Below are 18,919 nucleotides of genomic sequence, written 5' to 3' on the forward strand. Positions count from 1 at the left end.
TCAACAAAAATTTATTGAATGCCAGCTATGTGCCAGCATTGTGCAGCAGTGACTTGTAGAATAATAGATGATACAGGACTCTCTAAGGCTGAAGCCACCACTTCTATCTACAGAGGATCCAAGTGGGTCCCCCTCAAGGAGATGAAGGAGTTTTTTTCAGGCCAGTGGTTCTGGTTCTGGTCTTTAGGGCTCCTGACTCAGCTTGTCCCAGCTCCCATCTGGCGCTGCTGTCTTCCTGCACCCCACTCCCTCTGCCCATTACACACACATCTTGCAACTTTCCTGGATCTAGCAGCTTCCTGGCAAAGTGTGGTACACCTGGACAGGCCCCCCACCTGTGTACCCTCAGCTCCCCATCTGGCTTCCACATTAGACTCCCTGGCAATGAGAAGCCTGAGTGAACTACTAAATGGGATCCACAGGGACGGCACTCCATGCTGTGGGGCTCTGCCCTTCCAGGACTTGGGAGCACAGATCACAGCCCCTGCCCCAGCCTGCCCCTACCCTCTGGCGCCTCCCTGCAAAGCTCACCTTCTATTCAAGGAATCAGAGATCAATGCTGGGGCTCATCCTCACCCCTACCCCCCACCCGCAGCTTTATTAACCCTTCACAGCCTAAATGCCACAGGAGTCAGCAGCCTGTTGCACTTACCCAAACACAACCACTGCTAGGCTTCCGCAGAGACCTGCGCAGGCACTCCTGCCCCAAGAATCCTGGGATAAGCAGACCACCACAGTCCCCAGGACAGAGGCCCATGGAAATTCTCTACCTGGAGGACCATAAAGTCCCAGAGGGCTGCAGGGAGTTGAACCAGAAGAGGACCCCACCCATGGATGTAGGTCATGGGGAGGTGTCAGGCATTTATTTCTGGAGCAGAGGTGAGGTGGGTAGGGCAAGGACCTCAGCACCGGACGCAGCTGCGCATGAAGTTGACACAGAGGCTCGTGTAGTAAGTAGGGTAGTCACGGAGATGGCTGACGTGTGCAGATGACTTGAAGTCCACAGAGTGCACCAGGACCCGGTGCGCCAGGCGTGCCTCCACCATGCGCTCCACGTCCCTGGCCAGGACCACCTCGTCGGCCCTGGAGTAGAGGTAGAGCTCTGGCCAGCGAGAGGCTGCGTCGAGCAGCCTGTCATAGAAGTGGGTGTGGAAGAGGGAGGTGAGTGGCGCCAGCAGCACGTGGAACAGGACTGCCACCAGGGCAAAGGCCACCAGGAGCAGCAGGCGCAGCGCGGCAGGCCGGGGCTCCAGGATGGCTGCCAGCGCCCTCAGAGCCCCCAGCAGGTTGCCGTCGCCAGGACCACTGTCAAAGATGGTGCCCACCACACGCAGGTGGCAGAAGCGCCGGTGGGTCTGCAGGAGCTCCAGCACGTATCGGTACAGCATGACACCAGCGTTGCTGAAGACGTGGAAGAGCAGGGGCTCCTTCTCAACCTCGTAATCAAAGAGCAGCTCAAGCAGCTTCTGGGCCAAGACACGAAGTGAAGGGATGCCCAGGGACTCGGAGAAGAAGACCATGTGCCAGGGGGCTGTGTATCGGATCACGATGCAGCCCTGAGGAGAGGAGAGAGGCCCTGTCCATCCTCAGGGATGGGGTGGGGAGGTGGGGAGCAGCTAAGGTCAGAGGGGTCCAGCAGCTCCAATTTCCACAGGCCCATGAGCTGGCAGTGCTCCAGGCCCTGCTGCAGTCTGGGCAACAGCTCACCTCTCCTAGACGCAGGAAGGTCCACTCCAGGCCCATTTGTGGAATAAGCGCTTCATGCTGGCCAAGCCCCCTCAGCCTGGGATGGTATGCGAGGCCTGGAGCCCAGAGCTCACTTTGGAAACATCTGGGCTGACCAGAAGGCAGCCTCCTCACTCTGGTCCGCTCCCTGTCTCCCTCCCACCCCTGACCCTGCACCCTCATCTGCTCAACTCTGGCACATTTAAGGCCTCACTGCTTGGCTACACCCTGCTACAGCGACTCTGCTCTTGCCTGTCCCTACTTCCCAGGGACAAACAGGTATCCCCGCAAGACCCAACACCCGAGACAGCCTGCAGGCCCAGCCTTGACCACCAGAGGCCACCCGTGAGCCAGGCCCACATGGCGTCAGTCTCTGGCCACTGCCACCTTCCCGCAGGGCCCTGAGAACAGAGGCCATACTCCCAAATGTCTGGTTCCAAGGCCTGGGATCACTCCTCACTCTCCCTGAAATTCCAAATACAGTAAACTCCGTTGTTCCTCAAATTCTAAAATCTTAGCTAAACTCTCTCTAGGCCTCTGTGCCCCTCAATGCCTGGGTCAAGTACACCTCAAGGTCTCCACACAGATCCCCTTCTAGGCCAGTTAGAACAGGCAGCCAAAGCCACCCTGAGTCCTAATCCTCCCTCACTAACATGTGCCAGAGACAAAGGGCCCCTTGCCGGGGGAATCTGAGTTAGGCAGGCTCTGGGGTCAGACAGTTCTGGGCTCAACTCCTGGGACCAGCACTTACTAACAGTATGGATGAACAGCAATTTACTTCTTCTTTCCGAGTCTGCATTCCCAGCTGTAAGTTGGGATAACATCCATCTCATGGGATTGTGGTGAAAATGAAACGAAAAAACGTACCTCGAGTGCCCAAAACAGCACTTGGCACAAAGTCCTCAGCTAAGAACAGCAGTCATTAGTGGTGGTAGGAGTAATAACAAGGAGAAAATTACATGCGCGCAGTACTCGAATGACCCAGAGCCAGAGAGAGATGGTCAGCTGAGGTAACCCTGCCATCAGCCTCCTGACCTTGTCCCCTCCCGCTGACTGTGATCACATGTGCCCCAACTCCTCCTGGCTCTGCTCTCACCAAGACCCTAGCGTACCTAAGCACCCCTCCCAAGACTCTGCAGGGGGGGTCACGGATGCTACCTGGCCCCGCAGATCTGGAAAGTTTCACAAAGAGCTCTGCTCCAACTCCCCAGAGGGTGCTTTCCACCCACCCTCAACTTACACACAGCATCGCCCACGAACGCAAACATACTGCACACCACCACACACACACGACCCTTGGGACTAAACACAGCCTTGTCCGCCTCACACCCCACAGATGCAGACACCCATGGCACCCACTGCACCACCTGTGAAGTGCACAAAAAAGCACAGCCACCAACGCACACCCACAGCGCACACACCACTGTAGGTACTACCTTCAGGAGCCCACACATGTGCGTGCACACACGCCCACACACGCTTCTCCCCAGAAGCATTCCCAGGCAGCACTACCTGTTGATACAGGCATAAACCCAGCAGCAAGTTCTGGGAACTCACTGTCTCTGAGGGCGCATGTGCCCTCCACCTCCACGTCACCCATGAGTGCATGCACAGAGCTTGCCTTGTGAACGCCCAACACCCCCTGTGAAGGAAGGGCACATACACCAAGCTTCCCTGGGCCTCGCTCTGAGGTTTCCCTCTCTGCTGCCACCTCCCGAGTCAGATGCTCCTGGAACCCCCCTGCACCAAGGGCCGGGCTCTCACTGGCTGTCCGATCCCAGTCTCTTCCCTCTCCTCTGAAGCCAACCATCTCTCCATCTCCACACATGCTCGGTCCCAGCCTGATCCATCTGCCCTCACCTCACTCTACTTTCAGTCTCTTCCTCGTTCCAGATTCCTGCTCAAACCGATTTCATTAAAAAAAAATTAAAGCCTCTGCCTTCCCACCATGTTCCCCTCTAACTCTGTCCCACCCTTTCTTCACCTTCCCAAACTTTGACACCCTCTCCACCTGGTCCCCTCCCACTGACTCACTCTGACAGCTGCACTGCTCTTACCATGGTCGCCCAAGTTCTCCCGAATGGCTAAATCCCATGACACCTTTCGGTCCCCACCGTACTTTCCTTCCAGCAGCATTTGGGATTACGAGCGCTTAGAAACACTCTCTGATAGCCCTGGCTCTTCAATAAGACAGAAACAGGAAAAAATGGACTGTTCTAGACTTATAAGAGACTTAAGGAACGAAATAACTAGATGCAATGGGCGATCCTGGATTGGACCCTGGTTCGGGAAAATCAACTGTAAAGGACACTTTGGCGACTATCAGAGAATCTGAATATGGACTGGAAACTCGATGAGATTAAAATGTATTAACATGGGACGGTGGAGATCATGGTCCGAAAAAAAGCAGGATATAAAATAGTGTATTCAAGAGATCTTATTTAGGTAAAGAAAAGATGCACAAACAGAAAAAAAGCTGAAAGGATATATACTAAGGCTAAATAGAGGTGATCTCTAGGGGACAGACTATGACGTTTTTATATTCTTTTAAATAATAAAGTATCAGGAGTTTGGGGTGGGAAAATTTTTTTCTCTACCCCCATCTTATCCTCCTGACCAGGGGGTAAAGGCACCCATTCCTTTCCCAGACAACGCCCTGCCAACGAGCGCTGCCACCTCAACCCCTCTGCCTTCCCTGGGATCACTTCCTCCCTCCACTCCATCACTTCCTCCCATGCCGTCTGCCCCAAGAACATCTTTCCTCTCTCCCTCGACAGTGGTCCATTTCCCTAAGACTCTCTTCCTGTGGATTCCATCACATTTCCCTGAGTTTTCTTGTCCACCTGTAGCCACTCCTCCTTTCCACGTGGGACCCTCTTCGTCTTCTGCTCCTTTAAGCTTGGGTTCTGTCCTGGGCCTCTTCTCCTTGCCCTCTACACACTCCCTGGGGGAAATCTCATCCACCCCAGAGCCCACGGCTTCTCTTCTAGTGCTCCTTGTTTCAAAGAACCCAGGATCCGCTGCAGCCAGAAGCCTGGCATTACCCAGACCCCTCCCTATCCCTGTGCCCACACACAACCTCTCATCCAATGACCACTCTACCTCCTAACAAGCTCCTTGATCCATCAACTTCCCTCCACCAGCACCACCAGCCCCAAGGTCCTGGCCACCTCAACAAACTCACTTCCCAGCCTCTGGTCCTGGCCCCCACAATCCTTTCCCCACTCAGCAGTGAGGGACTCTCAGAAGCACAAGTCTAACATCACACCCCTGTTTAGTCCCCTGAGGACCCTCTCAGCCTCATCTCTTCACACTTGCCCTTTCTTTTGTCCTCTGTTCTGGCCACACTCACCTATTCCCAGTCCTCTGCCTGCCCTCAAGGATCTTAGTCTAATGGAGAAGCCAAACCAGCCTCACCCAGTAAGTAGAATTCAGAAGCAGCTGAAACTACTTAAGGAATAAGGCAATGCCAGAGGACCAGGCTTGTTGGTTGAGGGGAGGCCTCAAGCTCAGAACTACATCTTTCCTCCAACTCCTCTCCCATTCCAGGGCCACCACACACCTGGGGCACAGCACAGACGTGGGTCAGTGGAGGGAGGCTGAGAGGAGGGGGCCCCAGCTGGCCCTTCTCCCAGGTGACTGCCATTCCTCCTCAGTTCAGGGCTTCCAGCTGGTGGCTGGGGGTCTGTACTGATGCCTCCCTGCTTTGGGAGGTCTGGGCTGAGGAGGGCAGGGTCAGGCCAGCGGCCAAAGCTGTGAAACGGGCTTCCCAGAGGCTCTCTCCAATAACCACAGCCTCTACATACAACTCTTGGTGCATCCTGAGATGAAGCAAGGAAACCGCAGTCCTGAGTCTCTCTTCCAAGAGGCCCTTCTACTCTGGAAACGTGAGGGGCCATGGTCAGCCCTAAGACAGAAACTCACCTGGTCAGAAAAGGAGAAAGCCCCAGGAGTCCAGACTATGCCCAGCACACCCGGCCCAGGTTCCTGCTGCCCAGAGTGGCAGCACTAGCCAACAGAGACTGGAGGTCTGGGCTGACTCCGCAGCTGGGAGCACATCTGGGATGGGCTGTCCACTGTGGGGCTTGGGGAGGAAGGAGGGGGAGCAGGTCAGGCGGCTGAAGGGGACAGACCAGGCCACAGAGCTGGCTGCAAAAGGGTAGATAATCCTGCCCAAGTCCCCATGGGCCCAGCGTCTTCCTCACAGGCCATTCTTGGTGCCATTCCCAGGCCTTCCTGGGCTGACTGGTGGTCAGCCTCCACTGCAGCCCGGAGATGCTGGGAGAGCCCCGCAGAGCGGCCCCAGCGCACTGGGCGTCCGCACACCTGCAGTACTCACCCTTTTGTGGTAGATGGCGCTGTATTTGGCCAGGTTCTTGTCCGTGCAGCCACCCCAGCCCAAGAGAATCACCAAAGGCTGTCGAGTCCCCGCCTCCTTCCCACCTTGGTTGGGGCTGTTCTCTGAAACACAAGCAGGATGAGACTGTCATCCCTGGAGCTAGGGTTCGGGGTGGGGGTGACTGGCCAATCCAGAGCCAGCGCTACTCGGGCTGCTGGCAGGGGAGCGCCAGGTACCAGGCCCAGGCATCCTGCCGGTCCCTGTGCCTCAGGTTCCCAGGGGGCTCCTTCCTCTGTCCTTCACTTCAACTGGCTTTTAGGCTTCTCAGGAGGCGCTGCAGGGTAACTGGAAAAACCCACCCGAGGGCCTCTTTCTTTAGTGACTCAAAGACATAGCCCAGGTGAGAAAAGTGAATCAATACTTCTACCATGCAATTTCACCTTCTAATCCAGGGATCTACAAACTACAAGCCATGGGCCAAATTCGACCCATGATCTGTTTTCATATGACCTTCGAACTAAAACTAAAAATGTTTTTTACATTTTAAAATGTTTTTGTTTAAAAATCAAAAGAAGATTTTGTGATGTGAAAATCATATGAAATTTAAATTTCAGTGTCCACAAATAAAGTTTTATTGAAGCACAGCCCAGCTCATTCATTTACATAATGTCTACAGCTGCTTTCAAGCTAAACAGTAGAGCGGAGTAGCTGCAACAGAGACCACGCAGTTCACAAAACCTAAGATACCGCCCTTTACAGAAAAAGTTTGCCAGTTGCTGTCCTAATTCCATGAGCAGACGGAAGAAGAGGTCTTTAAAAGGAGAAATGGGAGACTTCCCTGGTGGCGCAGTGGTTAAGAATCTGCCTGCCAATGCAGGAGACACGGGTTCGAGCCCTGATCCGGGAAGATCCCACATGCCACGAAGCAACTAAGTCCGTGCGCCACAACTACTGAAGCCCACATGCATAGAGCCCGTGCTCTGCAACAAGAGAAGCCACCGCAATAAGAAGTCCGCACACCGCAACAGAGTAGCCCCCATTCGCCGCAACTAGAGAAAGCCCGTGCACAGCAACAAAGACCTAGCGCAGCCAAAATAAATAAATTAAATAATTATTAAAAAAAAAAAAGGAGAAATGGATAGGGCAGTATAAGCAGGGAAGTGAAGCAGACAGACTCTGGCGGCCACTACCAAACCACCCACCCTGTCCTGACAGAGAAGAATAACAGCCAGTATTTACTGAGGTTTAACCCTCACAACAACAATACGAATAATATTAGTACAGATGAGGAAACTGAGGCACAGAGTGGTTAAGTTACTTGCCTAAGGTCACACAGGAAGTGTAGAGCTGGGAATCTGGTCCCTGCTCCCCATCCTAGCTAAGTCACTTGAGACCTCCTGTGCCACCAGCCCCGTCCACAACTAGAAGCTCATCTCCTTCGGTGATGTGCCAAGGCACAAGCCACCTGCCTCCTCCATGGCTGCTTCTGAAGGCCTCCCTGCAAGCTTGTCGGTCAGACCTCATCTCATTTCCCCTGCCAAGTGAGTACCCACCCTCCTTGGGGCGACTTCTGTGCACGGACTGTCTGTTGCTAGTTATCTGCCCTTCTGAAAGGACCAGGGTGTACCCTTCCAAGGATCAAGCCACTTGGCTATGCTCAGCTGCCACCCTAAGATTTACGGATGCTGGTGGTGACCTGGCGACAGTAAATTTCAAGGCTAGTTAAGAGGATGGTAAATATAAATCACTAACCTTTGGACAAAAGGAAGACAACAATTTCCTGTGGAAATTAATGTGATTGAAAAGTTCAGTGTTCCTGCTCTCCAGCAGTGGCAGCTCCGGCCTTTGGAGATTGACTGCCTGCACCCATGGGGATGCCAGACTGAGTTGCAACTCAGCCTGGACCAGGAGCTCCCAGCACCTCAGTCCCTTGCTGACCCCTGCCAGCCGTCCCAGGCTCCCCTGACACCGGCCTCAGCCTCTGAAAAGAGAGATGGTCCCACAGCTCTAACCAGGCCACTCTAAATATTCTCACCACCTTTCTTGGCCTGGTGGCCTCCTGTCCTTGGCCAGGGCAGCTCTTCGCCTGCACTGGCCTTTCTGGTGGAGAGGCTCTATCTGGGCCTCACTGGGGCCCTGGCCCAACCTTGCTGGCAATGACTACCCGTAAAGCTCAGGCTGCAGCAGCCTCATGCGTGGTAATCGACAGCTACAGTTCGGATCTGCCTTTGACCCTCTGAGGTCCAGCACCTGGATTTCTGAGACTTGCCCCAGGGAGGCTCCCTAACCTCTGTGCAGCTGTCTGAGCATGGGCTCCCCTCCCCCAGCCTATGGGGCTCCCCTCCAGGTACCACCACCAAGACACCAGCAAAGGGTTTGGGGGTTTATCTCAAAAGGAGAGAAGGCAGCCAGGGGCGGTCACATCCCCTGGTGGCCGCCCTTGCCAGCAGTGGTGGGGCATTCCCAGTCCGGGAAGGTTCAGACACTTCTGCCGGGCCTCTGAGCTGCCCCTCAGCCCACAGCAGGGCTCTATAACTCCACTTTGCTCCACTGCAGGTTTTGCCGGCACCCTTGGCTTCACCAACTCAGGCAGAAATGACTCTTCACCAGACACACATCTCCATGGAGAAACTCAGAATACGGACACCCTGGACACACTGCCTCTTCCCAGAGCCCAAGCTTTCCATAACATTCCTAAAAGGAGGGAATTTGTCCTTCTACTCCAGCCAGGCATTTGAGGCCACCCCCCTGAACCACAAGGTGCTCCTCCTACCCACAGGCATCTCCCATGCCCCGACACAGTCTCTTCCCAGGGCCCCCTCTCCATGCCCATTCCTAACTCAGAGCCTTTGTCATGACCTCCTCCCACTGGAGCCACGCTGCCCACTCTGATTCTAGACATGGAGCACTATAAACCAGAAAAGTCCAAGATGCTCCGGGAACATGGCTGAGAGAGTGATCGTGACCGGGAAAGGTCTCCCACAGGAAGACTCGCTTGCTGTGCTGGCCTTGACGGACCGTAGGAGCATGCCAGGTGGAGAAAGGGCATGAGCAGGGGCAGGGGACGATGGCGATGTTACAGTTGCTCTGGGGCACGGCAAGCAGTCCTAGGAGGCTAGAAGCCTGGAAGAGGGAGCAGAAGTGGGCAGGAGAGCTGCCAAGAGTGGGACTGGGGCCCGATCCTGAAAGTCCCCCAAGCCATGCTTAGGAGTCAGGATTTTATCCGGAGCAGTGGAGGGCGAATGAAGATTCTGGAACTGGGGGAGTGGCATGATCCAGTGTGTATTGATTAATGACTTGAACAGTTACTCGTATAATGTCCGTCTCCCCTCAGCCAGTAGGCTCTGTGAAGGCAGGACCTGGGTTTGTTGCATTCAGCGCCAGATTCCCGGTGCCCAGCACTGTAGCTGGCCTGTCTAGGCACTCAGCAGAAACATGCTGAATGAATGAACACGTGGCTGCAAACTGAAAGACAGATCCCAGGAGAAAGAGCTGGCATTCTTCTTGTTACCTATTGCCCTTTCCAGAGTAATAAAAGTAAGAGCTATGGCTATTGTTATTTATTGCCACCTCCGGGTCATGATTCCTCCATTCTCTGTAAAAGCCCCTGCTCCTTTTATGCTCCTTCCACTGGTCATTCCCCTATCCCCCTCCCACTGCTGACATCTCCTGGCCTCTGGCCACTGCCCTTCAGGCACTGAAGACTCGGGCACTGGCTCTGTCTCCCACTTCTACACCAGGACTTACCACAGCCCTGCACAGGCAATCAAACCCACCTTGGTCCTAAACCATCACAAACCTCTCTGAATTCCACATCTCCTTTAGCTCCTACCTCCCCCTCTTTGCCATCACCAAGAAAAACAATAATGATAACAACAAAAAGAGAATTGTGTCAGGAACTATTCGAAGCACTTTTTATATCAACTCATTTAATCCTCACAACAATCGTACGAACAAGGTACTGTTATTATTCTCATTTTACTGATTAAAAACTAAGCCACAGAGATAGTATATAATCGTTCGAGGTTACACAACTAATAAGCAGTGAAGCTGGAATCCAAACCCAGGTGGTCTGACCCAGAGACTAGCTCATCACCACTACCCCAGGGGGCCCCCTGGGTAAAAAAAACAAGTCTTAACCAAATCTCTTTCCACTCAGCTCCAAACCCGTACACATGGCTGCCTCTGTATATCAACAGATCCAACACCAACCTCTTCCACCTGCTCCTCCTCAGGGACTGGCCATCGCAGTCAGAACCTCAACATACGCTGCCTCATTTGGTCCCTTGACCACCCTAGGAGTTAGCTACTATTGCTATCCCCGTTTTACAGATAGGAAAACTAAAACACAGAGAGGGTAAGTCTTTTTCCCCCAAAACACACAGCCAGGAAGTGGCACAGCCAGCATGCATCTCTGGACCACCATGCCACACTACCCCCCGCCTCCAGGACCTTGCACATGCTCCTCACTCCCCAGCCCTGGAGGCTGATGCTCCATGTCATGCTTTGCTAATGCCCATGCCACCTGCTGAGTCAGCTCACTGTTGACATCCAAGAAGCCCCCCTTGATGCCCTCCCCAGCCCCTTCATCACTAGACTGGGTTAGATGCCCCTCCTCTGTATTGTCACAGCACCACCATCACCATGCCACTGTACTTATCCACTGCACTGAAAGGGCCCGTTAAGAACAGGTCGTGTTACTACTGTAACACGCAAGGCAAGTTGGCAAATGCCTGAACCAGAGCAGTGGGGGACAGGTAGGAAGGGGGAAGGAAATGATAGGGAGAAGAGAATCACAACAATTTTGGAACATGTATTAAAAGCCTCAAAAAACATGCACTCTTTGACTTAGTAATTCTACTTTTATGAAAGAAAAATGTTTAATCATACAGAAATAGTCTGTAATACATTAAACATACATTAAACATATGGAAATAGTCTGTAATACATTAAACATACAACATACATAATGTAAACATACATTATGTCTACAGATCATAGACATAAATGTAAGACCTAAAACTATAAAACTCTTAGAAGAAAATGTAAGAGTAAATCTTTGTGAGCTTGGATTAGGGAATGGTTTCTGAGACATGACTAAAAGTACAAGGAATAAAAGAAAAAATAGACTTCATCAGAATTGAAAACTTTTGAACATCTAAGGACACCATCAAAAAGTGAAGAAACCGGACTTCCCTGGTAGCGCAGTGATTAAGACTCCACCTGCCAATGCAGGGGACACAGGTTTCGAGCCCTGGTACGGGAAGATCCCACGTGCTGCGGAGCAACTAAGCCCGCGCGCCACAATTACTAAGCCTGCTCTCTAGAGCCCGCGTGCCACAACTACTGAAGCCCACGAACCTAGAGCCCATGCTCCGCAACAAGAGAAGCCACCGCAATGAGAAGCCCGCGCACCCCAATGAAGAGTAGCCTCCGCTCACCACAACTAGAGGAAGTCCACATGCAGCAACGAAGACCCAATGCAGCCAAAATAAATAAATAAATTTATTTTTTTTAAATGAAGAAACCCACGGAATGGGAGATAATTTTTGCAAATCATATATCTGATAAGGGGTTTGTATCCAGGATACATAAAAAAACTCTCACAATTCAAAAATAAAAAGACAAATAACCCAACTTTAAAATGGGCAAAGGATTTGAAGACATTTCTCCAAATAAGATGTACAAATGCCCAATAAGAACATGAAAAGGTGCTCAACATCACAGTCATTAGGGAAATGAAAATCAAAACCACGAGACAGCACATTATACCCACTAGGATGGCTATAATAAAAAGTCAGATAATACCAAGTGTTGATGAGGATATGGAGCATTCAGAACCCTCATACACTGCTGGTGAGAAAGCAAAGAAGGTGCATCTACTTTAGAAAGCAGTTTGGCAGTTCCTCAAAAAAAATTAAACATTGAGTTTCCATATGACCCAGCACTTCCACTCCTAGGTATATACCCAAGAGAACTGAAAACATATGTCCACACAAAAACCTGTACACGAATGTTCACTGCAGCATTATTCACGATAGCCAAAAAGTAGAAACAATCCAAATGCCTATCACCTGTAAATGGATGAAAAAAATGTGGTATATCCATTCAATGGAATATTATTTGGTCATAACAAGGAATGAAGCACTGCTACAACATGGATGAACCTTGAAAACATATGTTAAGTTAAGGAAGTCAAACACAAAGACCGTATATTGCATGATTCCATTTATATGAAATGTCCAGAATAGGCAAATCCACACAGTAGAAAGTAGATTAGTGGCTGCCAGGAGCTGGAGGGAGGGGGAAATGGGGAGAGACTGCTAATGGTTCAGGGCTTCTTTTGGAGGTGATGAAAATGCTCTGAAATTAGACAGTGGTGACAGTTGCACAATTTTGTAAATATACTAAAAATCAATGAATTGCACATTTTAAAAGGGTGAATTTTATGGTACGTGAATTGTATCTCAATAATGTTATTATTTTAAGAATTAACAGTAACACATTAAGCGAAAAAGGAAGCTGCAAAGAAGTAAGTACAACAGAATACCTATATACATACATACACACATACCTACACATACTTATGTATAGAAAAAATACATCAAATATTAATAGCAATTATTTCTGGGATCAGAGGCAATTTCTTTTTCATGATTTTTTTTTCTACTCACTTTCTAAAATCCCTATGTATCACTTTTGCAATGAGAGTTAAAATATTATTTTTTTTAAAAGGGTGGGGGGAGGTGTCCTGCAGAGTCAACAGCACTTGAGAAGTCAAAGAGATCATGGATACCCAGAAGCCCCTTGGCGAGGCAGAAGTATTCTTTTCAACCCTGGCACTTCTTGAGTACCCCACAAAACAATTTAATCCCACGGGCTCTCTGTCCTCTGGACTTTTCTCAACAAACAACACTGACACCAATAATACAAGAATTACAGATACATACTATATTGTACAACAGTTCAAGTTATAAAACTAAAGCATAAATTGGATTGTGTATATCCCAGGGGCATATGGGGAAGACAAAGGAAAGGGCTGACAAGATAAGACTCTGTGGAACAATATGTGCTTTTCTTCTGCAAGCCAGAACGAAAATACAAAGAACCTGTTTTCTTCTTAAAATACAAGGAATAAAAGGATCCTCAATTTCCTCTACTCCCAAGAAATACTTTCTAGAGTCTCACAGTTCCTATATTTAAACAAAATTACTTCATTTTAAATTTACTTTTTTTTTTTTTGGAGTAACAGCATAGGAGAGTAGCATGGTATCTAGGAGTGCATACTGTATAAAACCATACCTGGGTTCAAGTCTCTGGTTCTGCCACCAATAACTATGAAACAGACCTTGAGCTAGTTCTCTAAGCTTCAATTTCCTTATCTGTGAAATGGGGATAATAATACATAGGACTGAATAAGACAGTGACTACTGAGGGCTTAGCATGTTACCCTGGCACAAAGAAAGAGTTCAATGAATTGAAGTTATTATTACTTCATGAGGAATGCATGCTCACTGTAGAAAAAGCAGAAAATGAATATCTCATAAAATTGGAACCATACTGCTTTTGTAATCTGCTTTCTTCAATTTAGCAATATATTGTGAACATCTCTCCCTGTCGGTTTATATATCTCTACCCCATTCTTTTTAGTGGCTGCAGAGCAGCTATAGAATATTTCATAATTTATGGTGACCAAGCTCCCATTATTGGACATGATGTTGTTTCCAATCTTTTGCTGTTATAAAAATACTTTAATGGACACCTCTTTCTTCCTGCATGTCCTTGACTGTTTCCTAGAAATGGAACTGTATTCAGGCAGTACTTCCTGCTGGCAACTGAAATCTGCACGCACAGGCTTTGGAGTGAGGCTCCCACGTTGGAATCTGGGATAACTTGGGGCAAGATACTTCACCTCCCCTGAGCTTCTGTTCCTCATCTGTAAGACGGGATAAGAGTACTCCCTACTTCACAAGGTGGTCGTGAGAAGTAATAAAATCATAAGAGAGGTTCCTGGCAGGCCTGGCATGTGAGCCAGGCATGGTCAACAATGTAAGTGCAACAGAAACCACAGAGACCTCAGGCAAAGGAGGCCAGCAAAGGGTCCTTCACGTCTGGAGCTCAGATCCAGGGCCTAGCACGGTGCCTGGTATAAAGCAGACAAATTAGGAAGGGTTTTTATTAAAACCCTTGTATGAAAGAAAACATACCGTGATTAAAAAAATAAACAAAACTCTACTGTTTAAAAAAGAAAAGCACCTACGGGGTCCCCACAGACAAGAAGAGGGTCTAGTCCCAACCCTTCGCCCGGGCCTTTGAGGCCTCTCTGGTATGACAGCTCTTGAGATTTTCTCTCCGGCTCCTGAAAGCACCCGGCGGCCTGCCGCCAGGGCCCTGCTCTCTCGGGCCACTCTCAGTCACCCCAGTGCCCCTAGTTCTGCACTTCCTGCTGCTCCCCATCTACCTGTCAGCCCTCCCGCAGCTCCAGGTCCAGGTTGGGCCACTCTACTCCAGGAAGGCAGCTGACCCCTGGGGCCCACCATGGTTGTTTGGACTGTGGTCCACCCCAGACTGTTTCCCCGGTGCCAGGGAGAACTTCCTGGGGGTCAAGACAAGGTCTACATTTCTTTGACCCCGGCAGGCGCTCAGCAGAAGAGCAGACTGACAATTAAGCCTGGGCCTACAATAAACCTATCACTTCCCTTCTCTGTGACCCCCCCCCCCACCGAAGGCTTTCTTTGTACTCTAAGAGTGAGCCCCTTGTCCCAGCCTCATTAATTCTGTGAATCAATTATTTCTAAAAAATGTTTACTGAACATGAAAGCAACAGGGTGCCTTTAAGAAGGCCTGCTGGCCTGCCAGTGAGCTGCAGAGGGGCCCCAGGGCAGGGCTTGGCTGACCATTCTCTGGCTGGGAGGAGGGGCAGCACAGCCCTGGCCTGGGATGGCAGAGCAACTTGGGCCCGGCCCAAGTGCTGCCTAAACGACTCCCTTCAGCTCATTTGGCACTTCATCCTTGCCAGGCTCTGGCAACACTGAGCAAAACCTCCAGCAACACGACAGGGATCCCTGCTGTGGGAGCCCTGAGAACAGAACCTTCCCCAAGGAAATGAGATGAGAATACCCGACTCTCACTTAGGAGGGTGAGGGGATCACTGGTCAAAGAGGAGTGGGTGGGATGGCGGGAAATGCTAGGTCAAGGGATCAGCTTCAGCAAAGGACCAGGCAGACGACCCTCATTTGGCCCAGACAGCCACGGATACTTGCTGGTGGGAATCCCAGCAGAAGGACCCTGGGCTCTGAATGACCCCAGATCTGTAGCTGCCTTCCAGCTAACTGATGTGCCAGCAGAAGCTGCTCGCCTCTCTATCAACTCACAGCAATGCTGGGCTCTGTGGCTCTGATGCTCAATTATGGGGGAAAAGCAATTCCAGAAACCAAATATGACTGTCCTTCACACTTCTCCACCATTAAACAGTAATTGCAAAAGAGAGACAATCTCTGGACCCCCAAAGATTGTCTGTGAAGCCCTGTCAGCCTGGAGGGGAGCTCTCTGCAGACAGGAAGAAAACAGATTCAGGGGATCACAGTGCTGTCACTTCCTTCTGAGGGCCATACCGCCTTGAGGTCAGCTCTGGGCTATGCACTTTGAGAGGGAAAGGAATGAGAAACCAAAGCCAGTGCAGAGGAGCAATCAGAAGGATGAGGCTATTAGAACCACACCAGAGGAGGAACAACTGAAGGCCCTGGAGGTATTTCTCTTGGAGAAGAGAGATGAGCTTGAAAAGAGAGGAAGAGAGACTACCTTGCTCTGTGTTGCACCCACCACGACCTCCTAGCCCTGCGGTTACCACGTCTTTGTGAAACCCCCTGCTTCTAAGCCCTCAGCCCTCCCCAGAACCACAGCTCCTTGAAGGACTCTGTGTGTGAGTCACTTCTGAGGCACCAGCAACTAACCCATCGCCAGGACACAGCAAATGCTGAACTGAAAGCAGAAATGACAGGAAGGCCTACTGTGGCTCAAGAAAGGGAAGTGCTTTCTAACAATCCCAGTTGCCTCCAACAGGCCAGGATATTTGGGAGGAAGCATCCTGTCAGGGAAGGGTCTGCTAAATTATGGAGGACTTTGAATACCATGCTAAGGAATCTGGATTTGATTTATCCTGAGGGCAATAAGGAGCCACTGAAGGGTTTTATGTAGAACAGTGATAAGATCAAAGCTTTGCACTGGGAAGATGGTTGTGGTAGCAATAGAAGAGGCTGAGCTGCAGCTGGAGGTGTGAAGACGATGTGGAGTAAGGCAGGCAACACGTGCAGCTTAGGCTGGGGTGCATGTCAAGGCTCCTCTACCATGATTCCCAATCAGGGCCAAACTTTCCATTCTCTGGGCCCCCAATCTGACTCACACTGACAGGGACCCAGACCTGTTCTACAGGCTACTAATTTTGTGGAGCCTCCCACACATCTTTCTGTAATGATATGACTGTAGAGAGGAAAACAAAGCTAATCATTAAGCTCACTCTGTGCCAAGCATTATGCTGGGTCCTTCAGACAAATAATCTCAGTTGTGCAACCAATAACCCTAGGAGGGAGGTTACTATTGGTACCCCAGCTGTGCAGATGAGGAAACCGAAGTTCAGAGCTGGAAGCATGCCAAAGGTCATCCAGCTACTAAAGGGAGGAGTCAGGATTTGAGCAGACTTCTATTTCATGGCAGAGACGGCTCTGTAACCACTGCCAAGGAGAGTGCAGAGGAGGGAGGGATGAAGGCTCTGTGTCCTGGGCTTTTGCATGGACCCCGAGGAAAACAGTGGATGAAATATAATGGGTGGGACCCCTAACCACAACTGCCGAAGAAAGGCTAGCAGTGGGAAGCCCGACCCCAAACAAAAGAATCAGGAGGGCCTTCAGCTACCAGGAGAGAAGCGAAGGTACGGGCCTGGGAACTCCGACTAAAGAGACAGAAAGAAGGGCCCCAGCCTACGGGGTTAGGGGTCGGGTAGACGCCGCGAAGGGGCGGGGCTCGGACACCAAGAGCACTCTGGGGGAGGGGCTTACTAGGGGGCGGGGCTCTCTGGACCCGACTAAGTCTAGGACCTGCGGTGAGGGGGACCCCCCCGTGAGGGGGTGGGCCGCGAGAGGACAGGGCCGCAAGAGGGGCGGGGCCACAGCTGCGCTTGAGACCCACAGACTCCTTAGGTCACCTCCCCACGACTGGACCCAACCCTCATTCCATACCCCGGCTCCGGCAGGGCTGATCCGGGATCTCGATGGTGTAGTCCAGCTGGGCCGAGGCCATGATGAAGGCGCCAGCCCTCAGCTCGGGCCTCCGGCCGGAACTCTCGCTCATGTTCCCGCACCTCACCCGGGGCCTCCTGGGCACCGCCCAATCACCACCCACCTCCCTCGACGCTACCCAATCCCTGAGCCGCGCTCTGTGACCTCCCGCCTTAGCAACCAGCGAGTCTCTCTCGGGGCCTCACGCAGCACCCTGCTAGCTCGGCCCTAGCAACCATGCCCCGCCCCGCTCTATCCCTGGCCCTCAGCCATTGGCTGACTCGCTTGATCTGGGTCAGGTATTGGCCAGCCAAGACGCCGGTCAGGAAGAGTCCCCACCCTCCTGTGTAGGTAAGAGGGTCTGCGGGAGAGTTGCTGTGTTCTGGGGTCGGGGAGGGTTTTCCTTCCTAAACCGTGTCTTATCGTACCGGGTGGACAGCAGTGCCCTTTGACTTACATCACCTAGCTATCTCTACTACCCTCTACCAGCCGCAGCTCCGAGGGCTGGAGGTAGAAAACCGCACAAAACGACCACAGGAATGCGTGCCAGCCCATCCTCCACCCAGCTGGTCGAGGAATATTCTGACTGGTGAGATGGGGAGGATGCAAAGGAGGTGCTATTTTCTAGCGAATACTTTAGAGAATGCCCTGTTCGTGCGGGACATAAAGGGGCTAGGGGGTACAGTTTTCTTAAATTTATCAACGCGCTTAAAAAATATTTACTGACCACCTGTTACATAGGTGGACTCTAGTGAGGATTAAGTTTTTGGCTCTGACTTCCGTAAGTCTTAAAAGGAGAGGGAAAGAAATCATGCATGAGCCAACTGCAATACTGTGCAAGGGATAAGTACTACAAGAAGAGTAGGCCCTAAGGATTTTAGGAGCTCAGAATTAGAAGGGGCATTTATGGCAGTGCTGATGGCTCTTGAGCTGGGTTTTGAAAGACTTGTGGAGACTTGAGACCTTACAGGGCTCAAAGAGAGGAAAGTGAGGGCTTCCCTGGTGCCGCAGTGGTTAAGAATCCGCCTGCTAATGCAGGGGACACGGGTCCGAGCCCTGGTCGGGGAAGATGCCACATGCCGCAGAGCAACAAAGCCCATGAGCCACAACTACTGAGCCTGCACTCTAGAGCTTGTGAGTCACAACTACTGAAGCCCGCGTGCCTAGAGCCTGTGCTCCACAACAAGAGAAGCCACCCAATGAGAAGCCCACTCACTGCAACGAAGAGTAACCCCCGCTCGCCACAGCTAGAGAAAGCCCACGTGCAGCAACAAAGGCCCAACGCAGGCAAAAATAAATAAATAAATTTATAAAAAGAGAGGAAAGTGAGGGGTCGGTGCCAGGAATTATGAGCATTTCCTGGCCAGAGGAGAGACTAATGGGAGAGCAACCTTGGAGGAACAGGTAGGCCCAGATTCTGGAGGGTCTTTGATACCACGCTCAGCTCTGAACTTATGGGTAGATCTTACTGATGGAAAAAATTTCCAATGCAGTTTACACCAATGAGCACAAGAGCTTAGATTTTATCCTAAGGACAATGGGGAGGCTGCAGGGCTTTAAGTGGAAGAGTAACAATCAGATA

General features: G+C 51.1%; 1 protein-coding gene across 2 annotated transcripts; it reads right to left on the reverse strand.

Annotated features, from left to right (window-relative positions):
* On the reverse strand, positions 1–17,433 carry TMEM53 (transmembrane protein 53). Of its 2 annotated transcripts, XM_060004518.1 has the most exons (3): positions 17,299–17,433; positions 6,065–6,186; positions 1–1,556 (listed from the first exon to the last, which is right to left on the reverse strand). In XM_060004518.1, exons 1-3 carry the CDS (start codon positions 17,408–17,410, stop codon positions 903–905), a joined length of 888 nt encoding a protein of 295 aa, XP_059860501.1. In that variant the 5' UTR covers positions 17,411–17,433; the 3' UTR covers positions 1–902. The 2 variants fall into 2 exon arrangements, with proteins under 2 accessions (XP_059860501.1, XP_059860510.1); XM_060004527.1 differs by lacking the exons at positions 6,065–6,186; positions 17,299–17,433 and adding an exon at positions 5,650–5,803.
* Between the last annotated feature and the right edge of the window lie 1,486 nt (positions 17,434–18,919).

This window comes from Delphinus delphis, chromosome 1 (assembly GCF_949987515.2).
Source record: "Delphinus delphis chromosome 1, mDelDel1.2, whole genome shotgun sequence".
Taxonomy (NCBI): domain Eukaryota; kingdom Metazoa; phylum Chordata; class Mammalia; order Artiodactyla; family Delphinidae; genus Delphinus; species Delphinus delphis.

Bases quoted from the DNA above. Each gene is read 5' to 3' on its own strand.
- TMEM53 (XM_060004518.1), bottom strand. From the start codon at position 17,410: ATGAGCGAGAGTTCCGGCCGGAGGCCCGAGCTGAGGGCTGGCGCCTTC. The intron at 6,187-17,298 runs GTATGGAATGAG...CTTGTGTTTCAG, and splicing joins TCAGCCCTGCCGGAGCCGGG to AGAACAGCCCCAACCAAGGT. The intron at 1,557-6,064 runs GTGAGTACTGCA...TCCTCTCCTCAG, and splicing joins GCGCCATCTACCACAAAAGG to GGCTGCATCGTGATCCGATA.